Source organism: Tiliqua scincoides, chromosome 7 (assembly GCF_035046505.1).
Source record: "Tiliqua scincoides isolate rTilSci1 chromosome 7, rTilSci1.hap2, whole genome shotgun sequence".
In the NCBI taxonomy this organism is placed as follows: Eukaryota; Metazoa; Chordata; class Lepidosauria; order Squamata; family Scincidae; genus Tiliqua; species Tiliqua scincoides.
Window position 1 is genome coordinate 13,052,982 of NC_089827.1, and position 20,444 is coordinate 13,073,425.

A 20,444-nucleotide genomic window follows, 5' to 3' on the forward strand; every position below is an offset into this window, starting at 1 on the left:
AGTCCTCATGCCTGAAGTAATTTAGGGCTCAACCCTATCCAACTTTCCAGCACTGATGCAACCATGCCAACAGGGCATGTGCTACATCCTGCAGTAGGGGAGTAGGGGTGTAACCATGGAGACCTCTGCAAGGTAAGGGAACATTTGTTCCTTTAACTTGGGGTTGCATTGTGGCTGAACATTTGGATAGAATTGGGCTCTTAAATCACTCCAGATTTCACAGGCTGCCCTCTGCATTCTCCTGGGACACAACCTGAATGCTGCATGTACAGGAACTCTTCCTTTCCTCAAGAAAACAAATCAGGTTCTTCCATAGGGCTCATGGAAAACTTGTCCTGGTTGTAGGAGAAAATGGAAACCCCACTAAGCATGTGTAATTCTGGCATGTATTAGCCACTGGACCATAGCCATGGATTACTTTTACGTTAACACCGTTAATAGAGCATGTAATCCAATCCTCAAATGAAAGTGTATTTAATGGAAACCTCCAAGGACAAATTTTTATTTGTCCAAGGAGCTAACAGTTTAATGGACTCTGACACAATTTATCTAGACAGACTCCACTAAGTGCCTAACACTACGAAAGCAAAATTTTGACATCCACATGCCAAAAGCTTTAGTACCTCTCAGAACTTTGGTGTGGTTTTTTTTGCCTTTGAAACTATCCCCCCCTGCTGGAATAGAAAATTATTACAGGGACTGAGAGACAAAAATGAAACATGCTAAAGAACAGGAAATCATTTTCAAAACAGTTTTATTTCAGAGTATTAATATTAATATAGATTTACAGGCCTCTTTCGTCTCAGAAGAGTGGAACTGAAAGTTTGCATAGTTTACAAAGCCAACAGCTTTTTCATTCGTTTGCTATGTACCGTATTACATTTTCTGTTAAAATATTAGCAGGCCACTATTCTGCTCTTTACATAACCCAATACATTCTTAGTAATTCCCAGGCCTACAAACCACAGAAGAGGGATGCATTTATTTTGCATGAGGGAGAGCAAAAATAGAATTGTGCTGAAGTTGATTTGCACCTTACAAGGCTTAACATTTTGGTTTCTGACGGCAGAAATACAGATTACCTATTGAATTTTCACACACACACACACACACAATCTCTAATTTCCACTGACTGTGTGGCAGTGAAGTAGCTAAGGCACCTGGTACCTATACATTTTTAACACCCCCCCCCCCAAAAAAAACAACACCCTTCTGGCCTCAGAAGGCATCCTGGAGGCCTTAGAAAGGTACTTTTCATTTTTGCTGAAAACCAGAAGTGCTTTTCTAAGGCCTCCTAAAGGCGCCCCCTCGAATAGCTGGAGAATGGACCTCTAGCCCCCTCTTGCTACCTCACTGCTGTGTGGCAAAATATGGCCTACACAATGCACAGAGAGAATCTGCACCCATTTTCAAGACAGCATGCCCTGGAATACCAGTTGCTGGGAAGTAACAGTGGACTCTTTTTACCAAGTTGTCCTGCCTTTGGTCTCCCCAGAAGCATCAGATGCACAGCGGCTAATCAGGATGCTGGAACTTGAAATTCAGAATGCTGAGTGTGATGGCCTTTTGGCTTGATCTAGTAAGGCTCTTATGTTCTTTCTTTTTAATTAAGCATTTCATTTATTTATTACAGATACATGTAAGGAAAATGGGTTAGACTTTGGGCAGGTACTACACAGGTTACACATGAGGATATGGCCCTAGATTACAACATGCATTATTCAAAGAAAAGAAAAGAAAAGTAATCAAACGAATGAAAAAAAAAACACACAATACAAAAGCTATCATATTTGCCATTATAAAAATTTAAATCTATCTAAACACTCAATATTGTTTAACTAAAATTATCTATCCAATCATAAAAAGGCTTCCAATATTTTCTTACCCTACCTAAATCTCTTTCATTCTTTCTGTTAAAACTTCCATTTCTGCCATTTCATAAATTTTGTCTATTAAATTTTCTCTAGTTGGCATGTCTGTAGATTTCCAATTTTGCGCAAACAGTATTCTTGCCGCTGTAACAATATGTACAATAAGGTATTTTCTATATTGATCTTTAATTTCTGATGTCACATTTAGGAGGAATATTTCTGGTTTGAATGGCAATACACAATTCAATATCTCTTGCAACAATTTATGTATCATTTTCCAGTATTTCTTTGCTTTTTCACATGCCCACCACCATGATAAAAGGTGTACAAATTGTACATATTGTACAAACAATATGTACAATAAGGTATTTTCTATATTGATCTTTAATTTCTGATGTCACATTTAGGAGGAATATTTCTGGTTTGAATGGCAATACACAATTCAATATCTCTTGCAACAATTTATGTATCATTTTCCAGTATTTCTTTGCTTTTTCACATGTCCACCACGTATGATAAAAGGTTCCTTCAACCTCTTTACATTTCCAACACTTATTTGATGACCCAGAATACATTTCTGCTAATTTCTCTGGAGTTAAATACCATATATAAAACATTTTATATAAATTCTCTTTAAAAGACACTGCTTTAGTTATCTTAATATTTATATTCCAAATTTGTTTCCAATCGTCCATCGATATATTATATCCAAAATTTTTTGCCTAGCACACCATTGCATCTTTAACTATTTCATCTTCCATTCTTATCTCCAGGAGAAAATGGTACACTTTTTAATATATTTCTCCTCATCAATCAAAAATATTTTATCAAAACATATCTTCTTCATAAAAACCTATTTTTTGGTCTTCTCGTAATCTTGTTCTTATTTGCATTTCATTCCACCAGTCCAATTTTATTCCTTTCTCTTCTAACTCAAACTTACTTAAGTTGTCTCCTTTAATATTCAACAGATTGTTATATGACTTATTTTGGTCTTTTTTAATCCAGTTCGGATTAGTTGCTATTTCAAACGGTTTTATTCATCTGGGTAATTTAGAGTATATCTTGTATTTTATCTGTTCCCATATCCAAATTAAAGATCTTCTTAAAATGTGTTGTCTAAAATATCCACGCTGTTTGACTTTATCATAAAACAGGGATGCGTGCCAGCCTATTTGTAAATCATGTGCTTATAAAATTAAAATTTTGGAATTTGGTATGAGTCCCCAATCTTTTATTTAGTTTCGGGCTGCTGCTTGATAACATAATTCCCAGTCTGGTAATCCAAATCCTGCTCTTTTTTTTATCCTCTTGAAGTAATTTCCATCTTATTCTCGGTTTTTTACCTTGCCAGATGAATTTTGTAATAATTTTATTCATTTCTTCAAAAAAGTTCTCTTCAAAATAATCAGAATAGTCTGGAATAAAAAAATTAATTTTGGTAATATTTTCATTTTCAATAGAGCTATTCTTCCCATTAGGGATAATTGCAGTTTATTATATTTCTCCAAATCTTTTTTTATTTCTTTCATTAATTTAATTTAGTTGTCTTCCATTAATGTACTTGTCTTTTTGGTAATTATAATTCCTAGATATTTTACTTTGTTATTTGTAGTCCAAATTCTTTTAATCGTTCTATATTGTTTTTTATATTTTTAAGTATCATTTTGGTCTTCTGGTAATTTATTTTTAAACCTGCTACTTCCCCATATTCTTTTAAGTCTTCTATCAAAAATTCTATGGAGTTAAATGGATCTTCCAAGATAAATACCAAATAATCTGCAAACGCTTGTAATTTGTATTCTTCACTTTTAATTTTAAGCGGTTTCATCCTGTTATCTTCTCTTATTACATTATTCAACATTTCTAGTGTCAAAATAAACAACAGTGGTGAAAGTGGACAACCTTGTCTTACTCCTTGTTGAATGTTGATCTCTCTCGTCAATTCTCCATTCACTCTTATCATTGCTTTTTGATCTGAATGTATTCCTTGTATCATCTTAATAAGTTTTGGACCAAAATGTAATTCTTGAAGACAGTTAATCATAAAGTCCCAGTGTGAATTGTCAAAGGCTTTCTGGGCGTCTAAAAACACTAGGGCTAATTTCTTATCTGGATGTGCTTCAAAAAATTCCAAAATGTTTATTATAGTTCTCACATTGTTTTTCAATTGTCTTTTTGGTAAAAAAAACCAGTTTGATCTTCTTTAATTATTAGTAAGGCTCTTATCTTCACAGGCATTGCGAAAAACTTTAACACAACTATTGTATCCTACCCCCATGATTCCAACATGGTCAACTTCTGCAAATCCCATTCCACCAAGCAAAAAGTAAGAGCTGAATCATACAGTTCTGTTTGAAAAACTGTGTAGGAATGGATTATCTAGAAGCAGTGGAAATAAACTGTCAACTTGCTGGATACTGCTAATCTGTAGTATCAAATTCATTTGTATGGAGGGGCATTTACAAATAATAATCAAAACAAAAACCCTCTTGCTAGAGGGGGGAGAAAATGGTGATAATGAAATAAAATACATAGTACTGCTTTCTACACTTCTCACTTTTGTAAAAAAAAAAAGAAAAAAAGAGAGATAAAAACCCCACCACAATCTGTGAAAAAATAAAACTGTTTTATTTGGTTTCTATTTATTATTTGGGGGTTGGGTGCATGGGTAATGATTGTGGCTTCATCTGCCAACATTATTTCACCTACCTAGTACACGTTTTAAGTGATTATAATTATGTGTATTTTGAATAAAAACCAACAACAGCACTTTCTGCACTTCTAACCGGAACACACCAAAATCCTCAAAAAAATAAAACAATTTTCTCCCACTTCTACTTATTGTCTATTATTGTGGCGCACAGATTGAGAAGTAAACTGACCAACCAACTGACCATACTGGATAAGAAATCTGAAATCCATCTTTTTTGGGGGGAGGGGAGGAAGATGAAAGAGGGAAGGAGAAGCCTGAATTATGACAAAATTTAAATTTAATCTGAAGCTCACATTTAAAGCACAAAATCAGGTGTGTTTTGCCTTTTTATATGATTAATGGAGAATAAAGAAATGTTTTATGCAAATATCAAAGACTGCACCCCAACTTTTAGAACTTTGGCCTATATTTCTTAATAAAGGAGGAAGGATTTACACACTAATTCAGCTGAATTACACAGGCCAACACATATTTTGGTGTCTTAAAAGTTAGACATATTCCTAGGTATATTTGGGGTGGCAATTCAAAAAATGGCATCAATTTTGCCCTTTTATGTTTATTTCCGGAGATATGGCATAGCAGCTCATTAGTGAATGGCTCAAGCCACTTCCTCGTGAGGAAGCCTATGCCATGGGATTGAACCATTCGCTAATGAGCTATGCCGTATCGCCAGAACTTGGTGTAATAGAGCAAAACTGATGCCATTTTTTAAATCAGCACCCCAAATTCATAGAAAACCACCAGAAATTTTGAAAAAAGTTTTTTTTGATCCTCAATTTTGCAGGCCTCTGAAAACATACCCAGATTTTGTTCCTCCCCCCAAGTGTATGATTGAAAAATTTGTACAAAGATTTAAGATCGTAGGATGCATAGACTTTGAAAGGCATAATGACTACCAAGTTCCTGACATCTGAAAATAGTTCTGCTACTAGTAGTAAGAAAATAGAAGTGCTGAAGTACAGAATCAGAGGCAAACAAATTAGTAATGTAAAAATCTTTGGAATTTGCCATTTAATGCTTTTCATTTTGTTAAAAAATGCCCCAGTATTGCTTGTACAGTAGAAATGCAGAGGACTTCAAAAGTGTTTTTCATCTGGTTCCTTCTGATTAAGACATCATCTTTTTCTTACATTCTACTGAGCAAAAAACCATTCCTTCTACTGGCATAAACTTCTGGCCAATTAAACATTTGCTACAACAGGAACACAGGAAACACTCGGTGGTAGCATGCCAATTGAAATTGTTGTAGCTCACACGCTGAACTTCTGGGTCAATCGCATTGTGGCAACCTTGGCAGATCTAGTGAGCAAACAAGAAAAGCAACAGCTTTATTTTTAGTTGTAGACAACAACAAGGTGACAACAAAATCTTTAATCAGGTTGGCCTTTGGTATCTGTGGGGTTCAGATGCTGGAACCTCAGTGGACACAGAAACCATGGATACCAGAGTCCAGCCTCCAATTAAGGTATTCCAGAGGCTTCCAAAAGCCATTCCAGCCTCTCGAGGTGCTCCTTTGCCCTCCGTGGACCTTCGAAAGCCTTGTGGAGGTCTCCAGAAGCAACTTCCATTTTTTTGGATGAAAACCAGAAGTCCCTTCCAGAGGCCTCCATAAGGCATTCCGAGGCCCACAGGAAGCTGCATTCCAAGGCCTTACAGGCCTTGAACTTCCTCTGGAAGTGACTTCTGGTTTTCATTTTTTTAAATGAAAACCGTTCCAGGTCTGTTCCAGGTCCGTTCCAGGTCTGTGGAGGCCAAGGGAGCACTGTGTGGGTACAAAAGTGGACCCTCTGCAACCAGATTCCTGTGTCCGCTGTGAGTCAAGTCCATGATACATCAACGACGGAAGTGGAGGTTCCACTGCATACGTTCAATGGAAGAAGATGTTGCAGCTATAATATCACTTATTTTAATGATCTCATTGATGTTGTCAGGCCTTCTAGATTTAGGCTAGGAAAGATATTTTGGGGCACTCTCAAGTGCAAGTACTCTGTCAGCACAACTTTTGGACTTTTTTCCCTTTTGGACTTTTGCAGACTCTCATGCCATGTTACAAACTGCCCTGAATATCCATGCGCATGTTGAATGCTTTCAGATGGGAGTCTCGCTCAGCCTTACCTAGCGATAGCAGAGATTGAACTTGGGACCTTCTGCATGCGAAGTAGGTGCTCTGCCACACATCTACTGATCCTGCTAGGGGAAGGATGCTATTTGAGAAACAAGAAGTCCCATTGGGCAGTCCCTGGAACTGCTTGCATAGTTCTTGGATCTATGTGGCTCAGAAATAATGGATGTTATGAAGGAATCTGTAGGAAGTGTAAGTATAATCAGAGCTAACAGAGGTCAAGAGGAACAAAGGATGCCTGCTCCTGGGCATATTTTATTGATAGTAACTAGATAGGTGGGATGTCTTACCATAGGAAGTGGATGCTTCCCCCCATTCTCCCAAGAGAAAGTGGCTATTCCAGACTTCCTTGTTCACAATACAAGCTCACAGAGCAAGTGGGCAGATAGTAGTAGGAGCAGGCAGGCACCATTAGATACCCCTGCAAATGCACATTCCATCACAGGCATCACACTAGGAGCCCCCAATTGAATCAAATCAACTCTGAAAATCTATGGGAAAATCTGCACTGCTTCTGACACAAAACGAGTGCTCATATGATTAAGGCTGCAATCCTGACCACACTTTCCTGAGAGTAAGCCCCACTGAACAAAATAGGACTTACTTTTGAGTAGACCTGGTTAGGATTGTGCCCTGAATAAACTCACGCACAACCTGGGCATGCTGGTTTTCTTTATGCAGGGAATTCCTTATATAGAGTACCATTCAATTATGCACACTCGTGCCTGCAGTGATACAGTCAACTCACAAGTTTATCACTTCCATCTACTATTAGCAAAAACCAGTGAAGGGACTGAGAAAAAAAAAAATTCACTAGAATGCCTCATTCAGCAGCTTAAGGCAGTGATTCCAAAGAGACTCAGAACACCCCTGCAACCTCTTCTTCCTGGTTAGCTGATTGCTGTCATCTTGGATCTCATGAAATTGTGCAAGATCCAAGATGGCAGAACCCAAATCTTGTGAGATTCAGTGAGATACAAGATGGTGACGCCCAGGAGAACAGGTAGAGCCACTGGGGTGACCTTGTGGTGACCCTGTGAGTGCGCTGCAATGCACACTTCGGTTATCCTGGCTTAAGATACTGGACGTACAGTTAATCCTCAGCATATAGTTAATTAGCTATTTGTGAATTTGCGTAACCCCAAGGGGAACGATTGAGATCATCTCGCACCATTCGCAAGGTGGGTCTCACTTTCCTTGATCCCTGCTGCCTCTGGAAAGTCTCTGCTAGCCAAGGGAGACCTTCCAGAGGCTGCAGGGACATTCAAAAGGTGCCTGTGATCAGCTCAGTGCACTTTGAAGTGACCGGGGAAAGCTTCTGAGGAATTTCCCGGCCATTTCAAAGTGCTCTGCCCTGATTGCAGGTGTTGTTTTTTTTTTAAAGAGTGCTCAGCTTAAGAACTTTAGCAAAAGAAACAAACCAAATGCACACCCCACCCGACGCACTCCAGAAAACCCAACAGTAACCCTGCTTTGAAACCCAATCATAAACATTTACCTTTTTGTCCAGAAATCTGGAACAAGGGACACCCAGCAGAACAACAAGGGAAGTCCCGGAAACAAAGGAAGTCATTAACATGGGACTACTTAAGGCAGACTCTAGAGAATGTTCTTCCTTGTGCATGAGCTCTTCCTGTTTTAATCTGCACTCCTGACAGCATGTACAGAGAGAGCACCCCTTGAGAGGGCGTGCAGAAGGCCTTTCAGAAAAATACAGCACGTACCGAAACTGCAGCACAATAGCAGAGGCGTTTGTTTCTGGTAAGTAAGATAGGTTTATAGCCAGTGGCTGCGATCCTACACGTACCTTCCTGGGAGTAAGTCCCATTGAGCACAACAGGATTTATTTATGTGTAGGCACGCATAGGATTGTGCCCTAAGTCTTACTGAACACAATGGCTTACTTCCAAGTAAGGTAAATAATACCATTTTCAAACACCTCTAACAACAGGATGAAATGCATCCCACCCCACACAGCCACACTTCTCAAGGAGAAATATCTGTCTTCTGTTGGAAGGTGGGGTGGGGCGAAGGCAGTAGAGTAACAGGCCAACACATATTTTGCTTCCTTACACGTTACACCAATTCCTGGGTATATTTCGGGTGCCGATTCCAAAAATGGCATCCGTTTTGCCCTATCACGTCTAGTTTTGGAGACACAGCATAGTTTCTTTAGTGAATGGTTCAAGCAGCTTCCTCATGAGGAAGCCTACACCATGGCTTCCTCATGAGGAAGCTGCCTGAACCATTCACTAATGAGGCTATACTAGATCTCCAAAACGGAGGCCATTTTTGGAATCGGCACCCCAAATTCATATCAAACCACCATAAAGTTTGGGAAAAACGTTTCTGACCCTCAATTTTGTAGGCATGTGTAATCAGCAGAAGCTCACGGGGCTAAGAAACTTTCAATTAAGCAGTGTATAGAATGTATAAACAGTTTCTATTTGAGGTTAACTTGTAAAACTCTCTCCTCTATTTCACTCATCTTGGCTGATCTGCTCAATATTCTCTCTTCAATATTTGTGATGCTCTCGCCCATCTTTCCGGTCTCCATATGGTCAATATATCAAGTCACCTCTGAACTTCCTTAAAATAAAATCCTGTAATTAAACTTTTACAAAAAGTGTGATTTACTTGCATCTTCAAGCTTGTGTACTATACTCAAAAGGAGGCTTTGCACCTCAACTTCCCAGGTTTGCTGTGAACTGAGGTGTCCATCAGGAAACCATTACCTTTGGTAAGATATGGTACAGTGCTTTCCTACAAGCGCACGGCAATTGCGTATACTGGGCGATCCTGATTATCTTACCACAGCATGGTTCTTCACGTAGCATGGTTTGCAGATGGGCTTTTCGTTGACCATGACGTAGATCTCCCCAGCCAAGACGCAGTCGCAATCAAAGCAGCAGAAGTGCTTCAGGTGCCAGCTTTGGCCTTCTGCCTGGGTGTACTCATTGTTGAATATAAGCTGCCGAAAGAAGTCAAAGTTATTGAATGGTCTGGTATCACCCATTCTAGCTGTTACAATTTCAACAGCTTTCATTTAACCCACAAACTTATGGATGTTCCTCATTCAAAGGATCTCTTTTTAAAGCAGCAAGTGTTAATGGCAGGTCTCTGTCTCTTCTAGACAGAAAATTCATTATTATAGTTACCCTAAAAACAGACCTGTGGAACCCAGAAGAGTTTCTCAGCAATTTTGAGCCACTGTGCTCCAAACTCTTGTGGCATATTTGTGGACCTTTCACCGTACACCGGTTGAAAAAATCACTTTTGCAGACAATACTGACATAAGTGACCTAAATCTAGAGTGTGTGAGTGTAAATCGAATGCTAGATGCAGGCAGGTGGTAGTGAGATGCAAGTATCTTGTGGACCTGTGTGTGCTCCCCAAGGCATCTGGTGGGCCGCTGTGAGATTCAGGAAGCTGGACTAGATGGGCTCTGGGCCTGATCCAGGAGGGCTCTTATGTTCTTATGTAAGTGTTCCAATGGCCTGACTCAGTAGATGGCAGCTTTACGTTTCATTACTTTCTGCTTGCGAGCTTCCCAGAAGCACCAGGTTCACCATAGCTGGTGCCAGAAAGCCAAACTAAATGGATCTCTGGTCAGATGCATCATGGCAAAGACTTTCATGGCAGAAACTGAGGAGAAGTCAAAGAAGTCAACATCTCTTACCTCGTCACATCCAGCACAGCGGGGTTTCTCACTATCACAGTAGTGCCTTCCACAGTACAGCTTTCCATTCTTCCAGAAGTAGATCATATCTACTAGGAGTTCGCTACAGGTACAGCAGACGAAGCAAGCGGGATGCCAGAGTTTGTCGTATCCAGCACGCTCTGCATAAACAGCTGGGTCTCCTTCTTGCATGTTCAGTTTGCAACGGAAACAAGACTATAAGAAATAACTAGAGTCACATTGGGCCTTCGAGAAAATTTACACTGGTCACGAATGGTACTACAAGAATGTACAAGACCAGAGAGGTCAAGGTAAGCTATTCAGGAGATGACAGCATTTTCTGCTGAATACACTGACCTAGTACAAGCAGGTCTGCTCAAGAAAAATTACTCTGTATTCAATGGTTTGTGGAAACAATAAGAAAGTTATAATACTAGCAACCTGCATGGAGCCATTATGTATCTCCCCAACACAATGAACCATCACCGACAACCAAGTTGGGTCAACACTGTGTGCTTGGTGTATACTGGGCCCTCAGTATTTGAGGAGATCCATTCCAGGATGCCCCATGGATGCCTAATTCGGCAGATAGTGAAATTCGGGGGGGGGGGGGGAGGCAGAAAATTGGAAGTGCCTTTTAGGAGTGTCCAGGTGCATGCAAGGCCTCCCCGTGCCTTAGGAGACCTCCCAGAAGTGACTGGTAGGCACTTTCAGACATGTTTGGGAGGTCCTTGGAGGCCCTCAAGCTGTGGGCCCGGTGTCTGCATATATTCAAATCTGCCAAGCTCATGGATCAGGAGGTCCCAGTGTACAGGAAGAGTCCAGTTCTCCTTTCCAATTATAATTAATTAAAAATGGAAAGGAAGATTCTGTATCGTAGATACTGTAGATAGTGTTATTGCTGCCAAATGGAAACCAGAGAGCCAGCACAGCCCCCCCCCCACCTTTGGAGGGAGAATTGGTGATGACAGATGGTTGGTTGGCAACCTTCAGTCTCGAAAGACTATGGTATAAGCCTACAGCACCCGGTATTCCCAGGCGGTCTCCCATCCAAGTACTAACCAGGCCTGACCCTGCTTAGCTCCCAAGATCAGAGGAGATCAAGCATGTCATCAGGTTTAGTCCAGAGAGCGTTTTGGCCCATAGGTTCACCGGCCTTGCACTAAATTGGTTGAATGGCTATACAGCGGTAATGCTGTGCGCCTCTGTTAACAGGGATTTGTTTCAATACTTTAGCGGTGGATCCACATTGTAGTGTGGGCTACTTTCGCCAGCTTTTATTCGCCTTAGCTACACTCTGAATACAAACGTTCTTTTTTCTAGTTTGAGTAGCTACCAAAATCCTTCAAAATAACTGAAGAGGCAGCAGGCTCAGTGGGGTAGCAACAGGAGAGCTGCGGTCCACCCTGGCACCAGGCAAAAAAACTGTGCAAAGGGTCTGCTGGTGTTGCTCTCACCCCTGCCATATTCCGGCCTGGCAGGAGAGCCAGCTGTGCTCGCCACATCCAGGGGACACCTGCATGCACACCCTCCCTCCCTCCGTCAGCTTACTCTAGATCAGGGGTGTCCAAAGTTTTTGGCAGGAGGGCCACATCATCTCTCTGACACCGTGTCGGGGGCCAAATTAATTTACATTTCAAATTTGAATAAATTTACATAAATGAATATATTAAAGATGAACTTATATGAATGAATGAAGGTCTTGCAGTAGTTCAAGGCCTATAAAAGGCCTTGCACAAAGCAAGGCTGGCCTTTCCTTTCCTGCTGCTACTGCATCACAGACGTGAAACAACAAGCAGTGGAGGAAGCCCTCGTCCCACAGCTCACTCAAGAGGCCAAACAGTTGCCCTCATGCTGAGAGCAGTTGCATCGGGCCAGCATGGGCTCCAACAAATCTCTGGAGGGCCAGAGGCTCATTGGAGGCTAGGGGCTCCCTGAGGGCCACATAGAGAGGCCTTGAGGGCCGCAAGTGGCCCCCGGGCCGGGGTTTGGACACCCCTGCTCTAGATGCATGTTCTTCTCAACATGGAAGCCATCATGTCACTGTCAAATTTCCAGGTTGCCAAGCTACGGCCTGGGCGATGGCACCCCCAGTACCACGGTAGAGCAAGCTGAAGCCTAAGGGCTGCTACTGATGAAACAAGGGGTTTGTGATAATCCAGTGAATTTAAACAAACAGCCCAAGCAACTCACTCAGACATAGTTATTTCAAAGTGTTTTTTGAACTCTCCTCAGTTTTAGAAGCAGGTGGCCTTGAAAACTTCGGGGGGGGGGAAGAGGGAGGGACGGCAGTTGCTATTCTATGAAAAGAATAAAGCTTCCTTGGACCACAAGAACCAGTTCTGCAGCACGTTGGATCTTGACCACTGCTTTTTCAGAATCTCTCTCAGCAAGAGACCTGCCCTTTCCACTTCTTCTGACCCACAGCAAGTGAAGCCAGGAGACTGTGGCCTTTTGATTCAACTGTACTGATTGTCAATCGAAGTGTTCTCTCCAGTGAAATAAGTTGGGAGACATCAGAGAAAGCAAGGCAGCTTCTTGCTTTAGACTTGTGCATCTTTCTCTTTCCTGCTGCTTCTCTTAATCTAGGGGAGGTTTGTTTTTCTGCAAAGAGTCTGTTTCACCTTGAAATGAAAAACCACAACACATAGTTTCTTCTGGGAACGCACATTTAAATATAGCAGTCTCACCAATTCCCTCAAGAAAACAAAATATTGATCTCAATGCAGCTACTGAGCTGGGGCGCAGTATAGTAAAGTCTCGAGCACAGTTGTATGGGTGACAAGAGTTATCAAGAAAAAGATGTGTATAAGAAATTTCATGCTCTTTTCTCCCCTAAACTCCTGATGTGACATTTAAGAAAACACATATAATTACTGTCAGCCAAAAACATAGAGACACTTTCATTGGCCCTGCTGGTTTCAGCTTACAAAACTCACAACTGAGACTTTCAGTAATTAAGGCTGCAATCCTAACCACGCTTTCCTGAGAGTAAGTCCCATTGAACAAAATAGGACTTACTTCTGAGTAGACCTGGTTAGGCTTGTGCCCTAAAACTAAGAAACAGTTAGTAAAGCACTGAATGTGAAGATGACATCCAGAAAAAGTTAACACAGCACAGATGCTATGCGGCTGTTTAAAATTTACCTACAGTTCTCTTCCTCTTTGCAGTTTGTTATACGAGACATACTTACATACTGGGATGCTTTCTGGCCCGCCAGCTTGTCTTCCATGGCCCCCACGGTGGCCGAAGTGCCCCTTTCCCCATTACTCGGGACATTCTTCTCTCCAGCTTTCGCTTCCACTTCCCGCGGGACCTTGACGTCACCCACGCCGAGTGCCTCGTTTTTGTACTTCTTCACAAACTGCTCCATCTGCTTCACCTCATTGGGAGTCAGCTCGTGGCACTTGGACGGATCCTGGTCGTGAGCCGGCAGCTGCTTGGCCAACTGCTTCTTTCGGTACTGAGCGCCTTCTGAGCCAGCCACGGGCTGTTTCTCCTTTGGAAGCATCTGCATATAGTGCCTTGCCTAAAAAAAAAAAAAAAAAAGTCAGAAGGGATTGCCAGAGGTACTTTATCAGATGTGCCTGGGGAAATCGAGCTCTCTAAACACAGAGGGGAGGTGGCAAAAAGCAGATTGGTAGCACTCTGAAGAAGCCGAGGTTTCTCAGCAGGAACAGACACCCAGGTGTAGATGGTGAAACCAAAAGGGACATCGGTACCATCGATTCACTGTGGGATAGAAGCCAATTACTGGCACAGCCAAACGTAAATGTTTCCCAGCATTAAAGCGTATGTTTACTCCAGTGAAACGGTAGCTCTAACAATGTGGAGCTAACACTGAATATCTTCAGAGACTTATTATTGCAAGTGCTTTCAGCACAACTTGCTATCTTTGCTTTCTGCAGAGGAAAAGCGAACTGGGGTGTGGGGATGATCAAAGCCTATTAAGCCTGTTTAAATCAATTCCGCTTTTTCTTTAAAAGTAGAAAATAATAAAACCTGAAACATCTCTGCAATTGTACACCGAGTTTTCCCTCTTTTTAAGAGTTCCTGAAAACCGTGTACGATTATATAAATGGCACTGCAGATCCCCAGCCTTCTGCTTTCGATCACTCGACCTGACAGGCACATAAACGCGACTCCAGATTGAAATATTAAAACAAAAAGCCCAACAAGGCTATCCAACTATCTCATCTAGAGGAGCTGTTAATAAACCCCAAGGAAGCTTCTCTTTTTTGGACGACAACTCCGAATTCGTTCTGACCATATACAGTCACAGAAATGCGCAAGCCAGAGTGTTCTGCTTAGCTTTCAAACAATGACATAAATTGTGTGGGTTTTCTAACAGTTGTGTCCCATTTCTAGAAGTCTTGCAGAGTGGCTCATTTGGGAGTTCATCAGTCATCTGAAGTGGCAGTGAACATCCCTATGCAATGTTTAATCCTAGCCATTTATGCTACCTATTTCCCCCCATCCTACCACTCTTGCATCCTCCAAAACTCCCAAATTTCCCTCCTCTCAATCTGCTTGCCATTTAGCACATGACTATTTTATAGCACCCAGAGGCTGAGAAGAGGAGCTGAAAGTCAGATCCAATTCCACAATATACACATTGAAAATGGAAGCTATGGCTTCTTTAATAGAAGCCATGGCTGATAGCTGTGGATGGTAGCCACCATCAGTGGAAGTTGATAGCTACTGGAAAAAAAGTGTGTGTTGGCAACCTTCAGTCTCGAAAGACTATGGTATCGCGCTCTGAATGGTGGTTCTGGAACAGCGTCTAGTATGGCTGAAAAGGCCGATTCGGGAGTGGCAATCCCTTCCACACTGGGAGCAAGTGCAGTCTGTCCCTGGTCTGTCTCCCTGGCTATGGGCCTTCCTTCTTTGCCTCTTTGCCTCAGACTGTTGGCCAAGTGTCTCTTCAAACTCGGAAAGGCCATGCTGCACAGACTGCTTCCAAGCGGGCAGCTCAGAGGCCAGGGTTTCCCACCTGTTGAGGTCCACTCCTAAAGCCTTCAGATCCCTCTTGCAGATGTCCTTGTATCGCAGCTGTGGTCTACCTGTAGGGCGCTTTCTTTGCACGAGTTCTCCATAGAGGAGATCCTTTGGGATCTGGCCATCATCCATTCTCACGACATGCTTCTCACGACATGCATTCTCAAATGCTTCTTAAAATGCTGATTTTATTCTATATCAAATAAGACTCTAATCCTGAATGACCTTTGACTGGTTCTCAAAACTTTTTAGCACCGGGACCCACTTTTTCAAATGTCACTATTGGGACCCGCCTAACTTTACAAGGCTTAAAAAAGGTGATCTAGAAAGAAATAATATTTTTATTTACTTAAAAGTAATATTTAATTTATTTATTTGTGTAAAAAAAAAAAATAGCTCAATCCATTTCTCATAAGGCAGCCCTAATGAAAAGCCACAAGGCTTGAAGGGCTTAGTTACATGGCCTAGTCTTCACCTGCCCCTACTACCTGTCATTGACAGACCTGGGGAAAAAGAAAACACAACAGAAAAGAGATGCAGAAACTTTTATCTCCCTGTATTCCCACAACCTTGCAAACTGCAGGAGCTCAGGAGAGATTGAAGGTGGGTCTGACTCCACCGTAGAATCTCTGTGGGTTAAATTACCAGGCTTGTGCAGCGATGTAATACTGGGGGCGTACTATCGTCCTCCAGACCAGAAACTGGAAGGGGACCTTGAAATGAGGAAACAGATCAGGGAGGTGTCAAGGAGTGACAGGGTTGTAATCATGGGGGACTTCAATTATCCTCATATTGACTGGGTCAATTTGTGTTCTGGCCACGAAAAGGAGACCGGATTCCTTGACATGCTAAATGACTGTGCCTTAGAGCAGTTAGTCATGGAGCCCACCAGTGGACAGGTGACTCTGGATTTAATATTGTGCGGTACTCAGGACCTGGTTAGAGATGTCAATGTTACGGAGCCATTGGGGATCATGCTGCAATGCGTTTTGACATGCATGTCGGGGGAAGAGCACCAGGCAAATCTCTCACAAAAACCCTTGACTTCCGACGAGCGGACTTCCCTCAAATGAGGAGGCTGGTTAGAAGGAGGTTGAAAGGGAAGGTAAAAAGAGTCCAATCTCTCCAGAGTGCATGGAGGCTGCTTAAAACAACAGTAACAGAGGCCCAGTGGAAGTGTATACCGCAAAGAAAGAAGGGTTCCACTAAATCCAGGAGAGTGCCCGCATAGCTAACCAGCCAAGTTAGAGAGGTCGTAAAGGGCAAGGAAGCTTCCTTCCATAAATGGAAGTCTTGCCCCAATGAGGAAAATAAAAGGGAACATAAACTGTGGCAAAAGAAATGTAAGAAGGTGATACGGGAGGCCAAGAGAGACTATGAGGAACACATGGCCAGCAACATTAAGGGGAATAATAAAAGCTTCTTCAAATATGTTAGAAGCAGGAAACCCACCAGAGAAGCGGTTGGCCCTCTGGATGGTGAGGGAGGGAAAGGGTTGATAAAAGGAGACTTAGAGATGGCAGAGAAATTAAATGAGTTCTTTGCATCTGTCTTCACTGCAGAAGACCTTGGGCAGATACCGCTGCCTGAACAGCCCCTCCTGACCAAGGAATTAAATCAGATAGAGGATAAAAGAGAAGATGTTTCAGACCTAATTGATAAGTTAAAGATCAATAAGTCACCGGGCCCTGATGGCATCCACCCAAGAGTTATTAAGGAATTGAAGAATGAAGTTGCTGAGCTCTTGACTAAAATATGCAACTTGTCCCTCAAAATGGCCACGGTGCCAGAGGATTGGAGAATAGCAAATGTTACACCCATCTTTAAAAAGGGAAGGAAGGGAGACCCGGGAAACTATAGGCCGGTCAGCCTGACATCTATACCGGGTAAGATGGTGGAATGCCTCATCAAAGATAGAATCTCAAACCACATAGACAAACAAGCCTTGCTGAGGGAGAATCAGCATGGCTTCTGTAAGGGTAAGTATTGCCTCACGAACCTTTTAGAATTCTTTGAAAAGGTCAACAGGCATGTGGATGCGGGAGAACCCATGGACATTATATATCTGGACTTTCAGAAGGCGTTCAACATGGTCCCTCACCAAAGGCTGCTGAGAAAACTCCACAGCAAGAGAATTAGAGGGCAGGTCCTCTCATGGATTGAGAACTGGTTGAGAACAGAAAACAGAGTGGGTGTCAATGGGCAATTTTCACAATGGAGAGAGGTGAAAAGTGGTGTGCCCCAAGGATCTGTCCTGGGACTGGTGCTCTTCAACCTCTTCATAAATGACCTGGAGACAGGGGTGAGCAGTGAGGTGGCAAAGTTTGCAGATGACACCAAACTTTTCCGAGTGATAAAGACCAGACACGATTGTGAGGAGCTCCAGAAGGATCTCTCCAAACTGGCAGAATGGGCAGCAAAATGGCAGATGCGTTTCAATGTACGTATTACATTGTACGTATGTACGTATTTACATACGTACGTACGTATTTACACTTACTCGTAAGTAAGTGTAAAGTCATGCACATTGGGGTAAAAAAATCAAAACTTTACATCTGGCCTGGATGCCTTTAAAAGGGGATTGGACAAGTTTCTGGAGGAAAAATCCATTATGGGTTACAAGCCATGATGCGTATGTGCAACCTCCTGATTTTAGAAATGGGGTATGTCAGAATGCCAATGCAAGGGAGGGTGCCAGGATGCAGGTCTCTTGTTATCTGGTGTGCTCCCTGGGGCATTTGGTGGGCTGCTGTGAGATACAGGAAGCTGGACTAGATGGGCCTATGGCCTGATCCAGTGGGGCTGTTCTTATGTTCTCAGCTGTTTGCAGGGCAATTAGCAGCTGATTTTTGAACAGCCTCAGGGCTTCAGGCAATCAGTTATCTAATCGTTACCTGTATTTTCACTGGGGGCTCTGCAGGATACACCAAAAATTGGACGACGACCGATATACCCTGACCCACAGTTTGAGAAACACTGACCCATGACTCCCACCCCTCCAACATGCAGGATCAAGGCTTCCCTCTTTTCTAAAAGCTTCCTGCACCATGCCAAGTTCTCTCACCAGTGTTTGATTTTGAACAGGAGGTGCCCATTCATAAGTCACAGTGTTGATGGATACGTTTTTCTTGGCAGCCACCGGATTAGTCAGTATCATGACATTGCGCTTGTACATTGGGATCCCATCCGATTTCAGCTTTGCAATAAGGGTTGTATACTTTGTATCCTCAAAGAGCTTTCCCACTTTACGGTCATCCTCATTACTGGTGGCAACATCGTGTTCCTCTTGCCCACACTTGCAGTTTCGACATATTTTCCTAGCGGTTCAACAGAGAAATACGTTAGGCTGTGTGAATGCAAATAAAAAGAAATCTAGTTTCAATATGCCAGTTCACATGATTTAGGACAGCGTTTCTCAAGGTTTGTCCTCCACCATATCACTTCACATTGTCCACTTATCATTGCCAGTCACTTCATGACAAACATCAGTAAGAGGCTCAGGGTGGACGGGAGGGGGCTTTTCAAGGGCAGGAAAGCATGCTTTGGAGCTCTGCCAACTTAGCAAAGCTTCCTATGGTTTGGACAGAACATGGTTTGTTCTGTCCCATTCCTGGTCTTGCTGCAGGGTGACAGGGGTCCAGTGAGTACCACCAGACACCACCTCAAGTACCTCTGGTGGTACCCATGCCACTGGTTGAGAAACACTGATTTAGAAGGATTTTGTCCCAGTTCTCATTCATTGTTTAAGCACGTGAGTGTATAGCACAAACTCTACACTGGGCATTGTGTTTATCAAAAGTCATAGGACGAGAATATTTTTCACATTTTTATACCATCCATTCCTCCAAAAGGAGCTTAAGGTAGGGCACATGTTTCCTTGCTTCCCTTTGTCCTCACAACAACCCTGTGAGGTAGGCAAGACTTGAGTGAAAGTGACTGTCCCAGTGTCACCCAGGAAGCTTCCTGGCTAGGCAGGGTTTTGAACCTGGATCATCTAGATCAGGGGTGCCCAAACCCCGGCCCTGGGGCCACTTGCAGCCCTCAAGGCCTCTCAATGCTGCCCTCAGGGAGCCCCCAGTCTCCAATGAGCCTTTGGCCCTCCGGAGATTTGTTGGAAACCACACTGGAAGGACGTAATTGCTCTCAGCCTGAGAGTGACTGTTTGACCTCTTGAATGAGCTGTGGGATGAGGGCTCCCTCAAGTGCTTGTTGTTTCATGTCTGTGATGCAGTAGCGGCAGGAAAGGAAAGGCCAGCCTTGCTTTGTGCAAGGCCTTTTATAGGCCTTGAGCTATTGCAAGACCTTCATCCATTCATATAAGTTCATCTTTAATATATTCATTTATGTAAACTTATGTAAATTCAAATTAATTCCCCCCCCCGGCCCCTGACAGTGTCAGAGAGACTATGTGGCCCTCCTGCCAAAAACTTTGGACGCCCCTGTTCTAGATCTAAGCCCAATTCCTGAACTACTACACACCATCATGACTCTCAATATTCCAGTATCTTTCTCTGTTTGGCAGAGAAGGGCAGTAGCACAACAAGACTTTACTCTGGTAATGCTCACATGAACAAATGGTTCAACAGTGGCATTCCTTACATACACCTGTTCCCTCCTCAGTGTATGTCTTCTTGCAGGTGCAGATTTGATTTTATAAGCTATGCTCCACCCTCAAACGTCCTACCCTTTCGCCCTGACTGCATGCTATACCTAGAACATCCCCTTATTTCCTTCAACTCTTCTCATGAGCCTTTGTTCAATGCCCTTGCCCCCATCTATTTTCTAACTAAACCCAAGCAAACATACATAATAATAAATCACATAGCCCTCCCTACTCTCTCTCTACTTCCATTTCCCTCTCATTCCTCAGTGGCTTCCCTTACGTGTCTTGAGACTGCAAGCCTTTGGGGCAGGATCCTGACTTTTCATTCTATGTAAAGAGCAATGAACATGGGTGGTGCTATATAAAAACAGACATGACAATCACAGTAGAATTACCATGGGGTGGCTAAATCGTTGCAGCAAGTAGCTAGTTCAGCACCAGAACCGGGGGTGTA

General features: G+C 42.6%; 1 protein-coding gene across 1 annotated transcript in view; it reads right to left on the minus strand.

Annotated features, from left to right (window-relative positions):
• Positions 1-737: 737 nt before the first annotated feature.
• The window catches only part of TES (testin LIM domain protein), a 40,710-nt gene continuing 21,003 nt past the window's right edge, over positions 738-20,444 (minus strand). Inside the window, exons 3-7 of the mRNA XM_066634370.1 lie at positions 18,452-18,704; positions 13,583-13,918; positions 10,389-10,604; positions 9,522-9,680; positions 738-5,886 (exon numbers count right to left, since the gene is read on the minus strand). Coding sequence (XP_066490467.1) covers positions 5,695-5,886; positions 9,522-9,680; positions 10,389-10,604; positions 13,583-13,918; positions 18,452-18,704 — 1,156 coding nt within the window. The 3' untranslated portion in view covers positions 738-5,694. The remainder of the gene's footprint in view (positions 5,887-9,521; positions 9,681-10,388; positions 10,605-13,582; positions 13,919-18,451; positions 18,705-20,444) is intronic.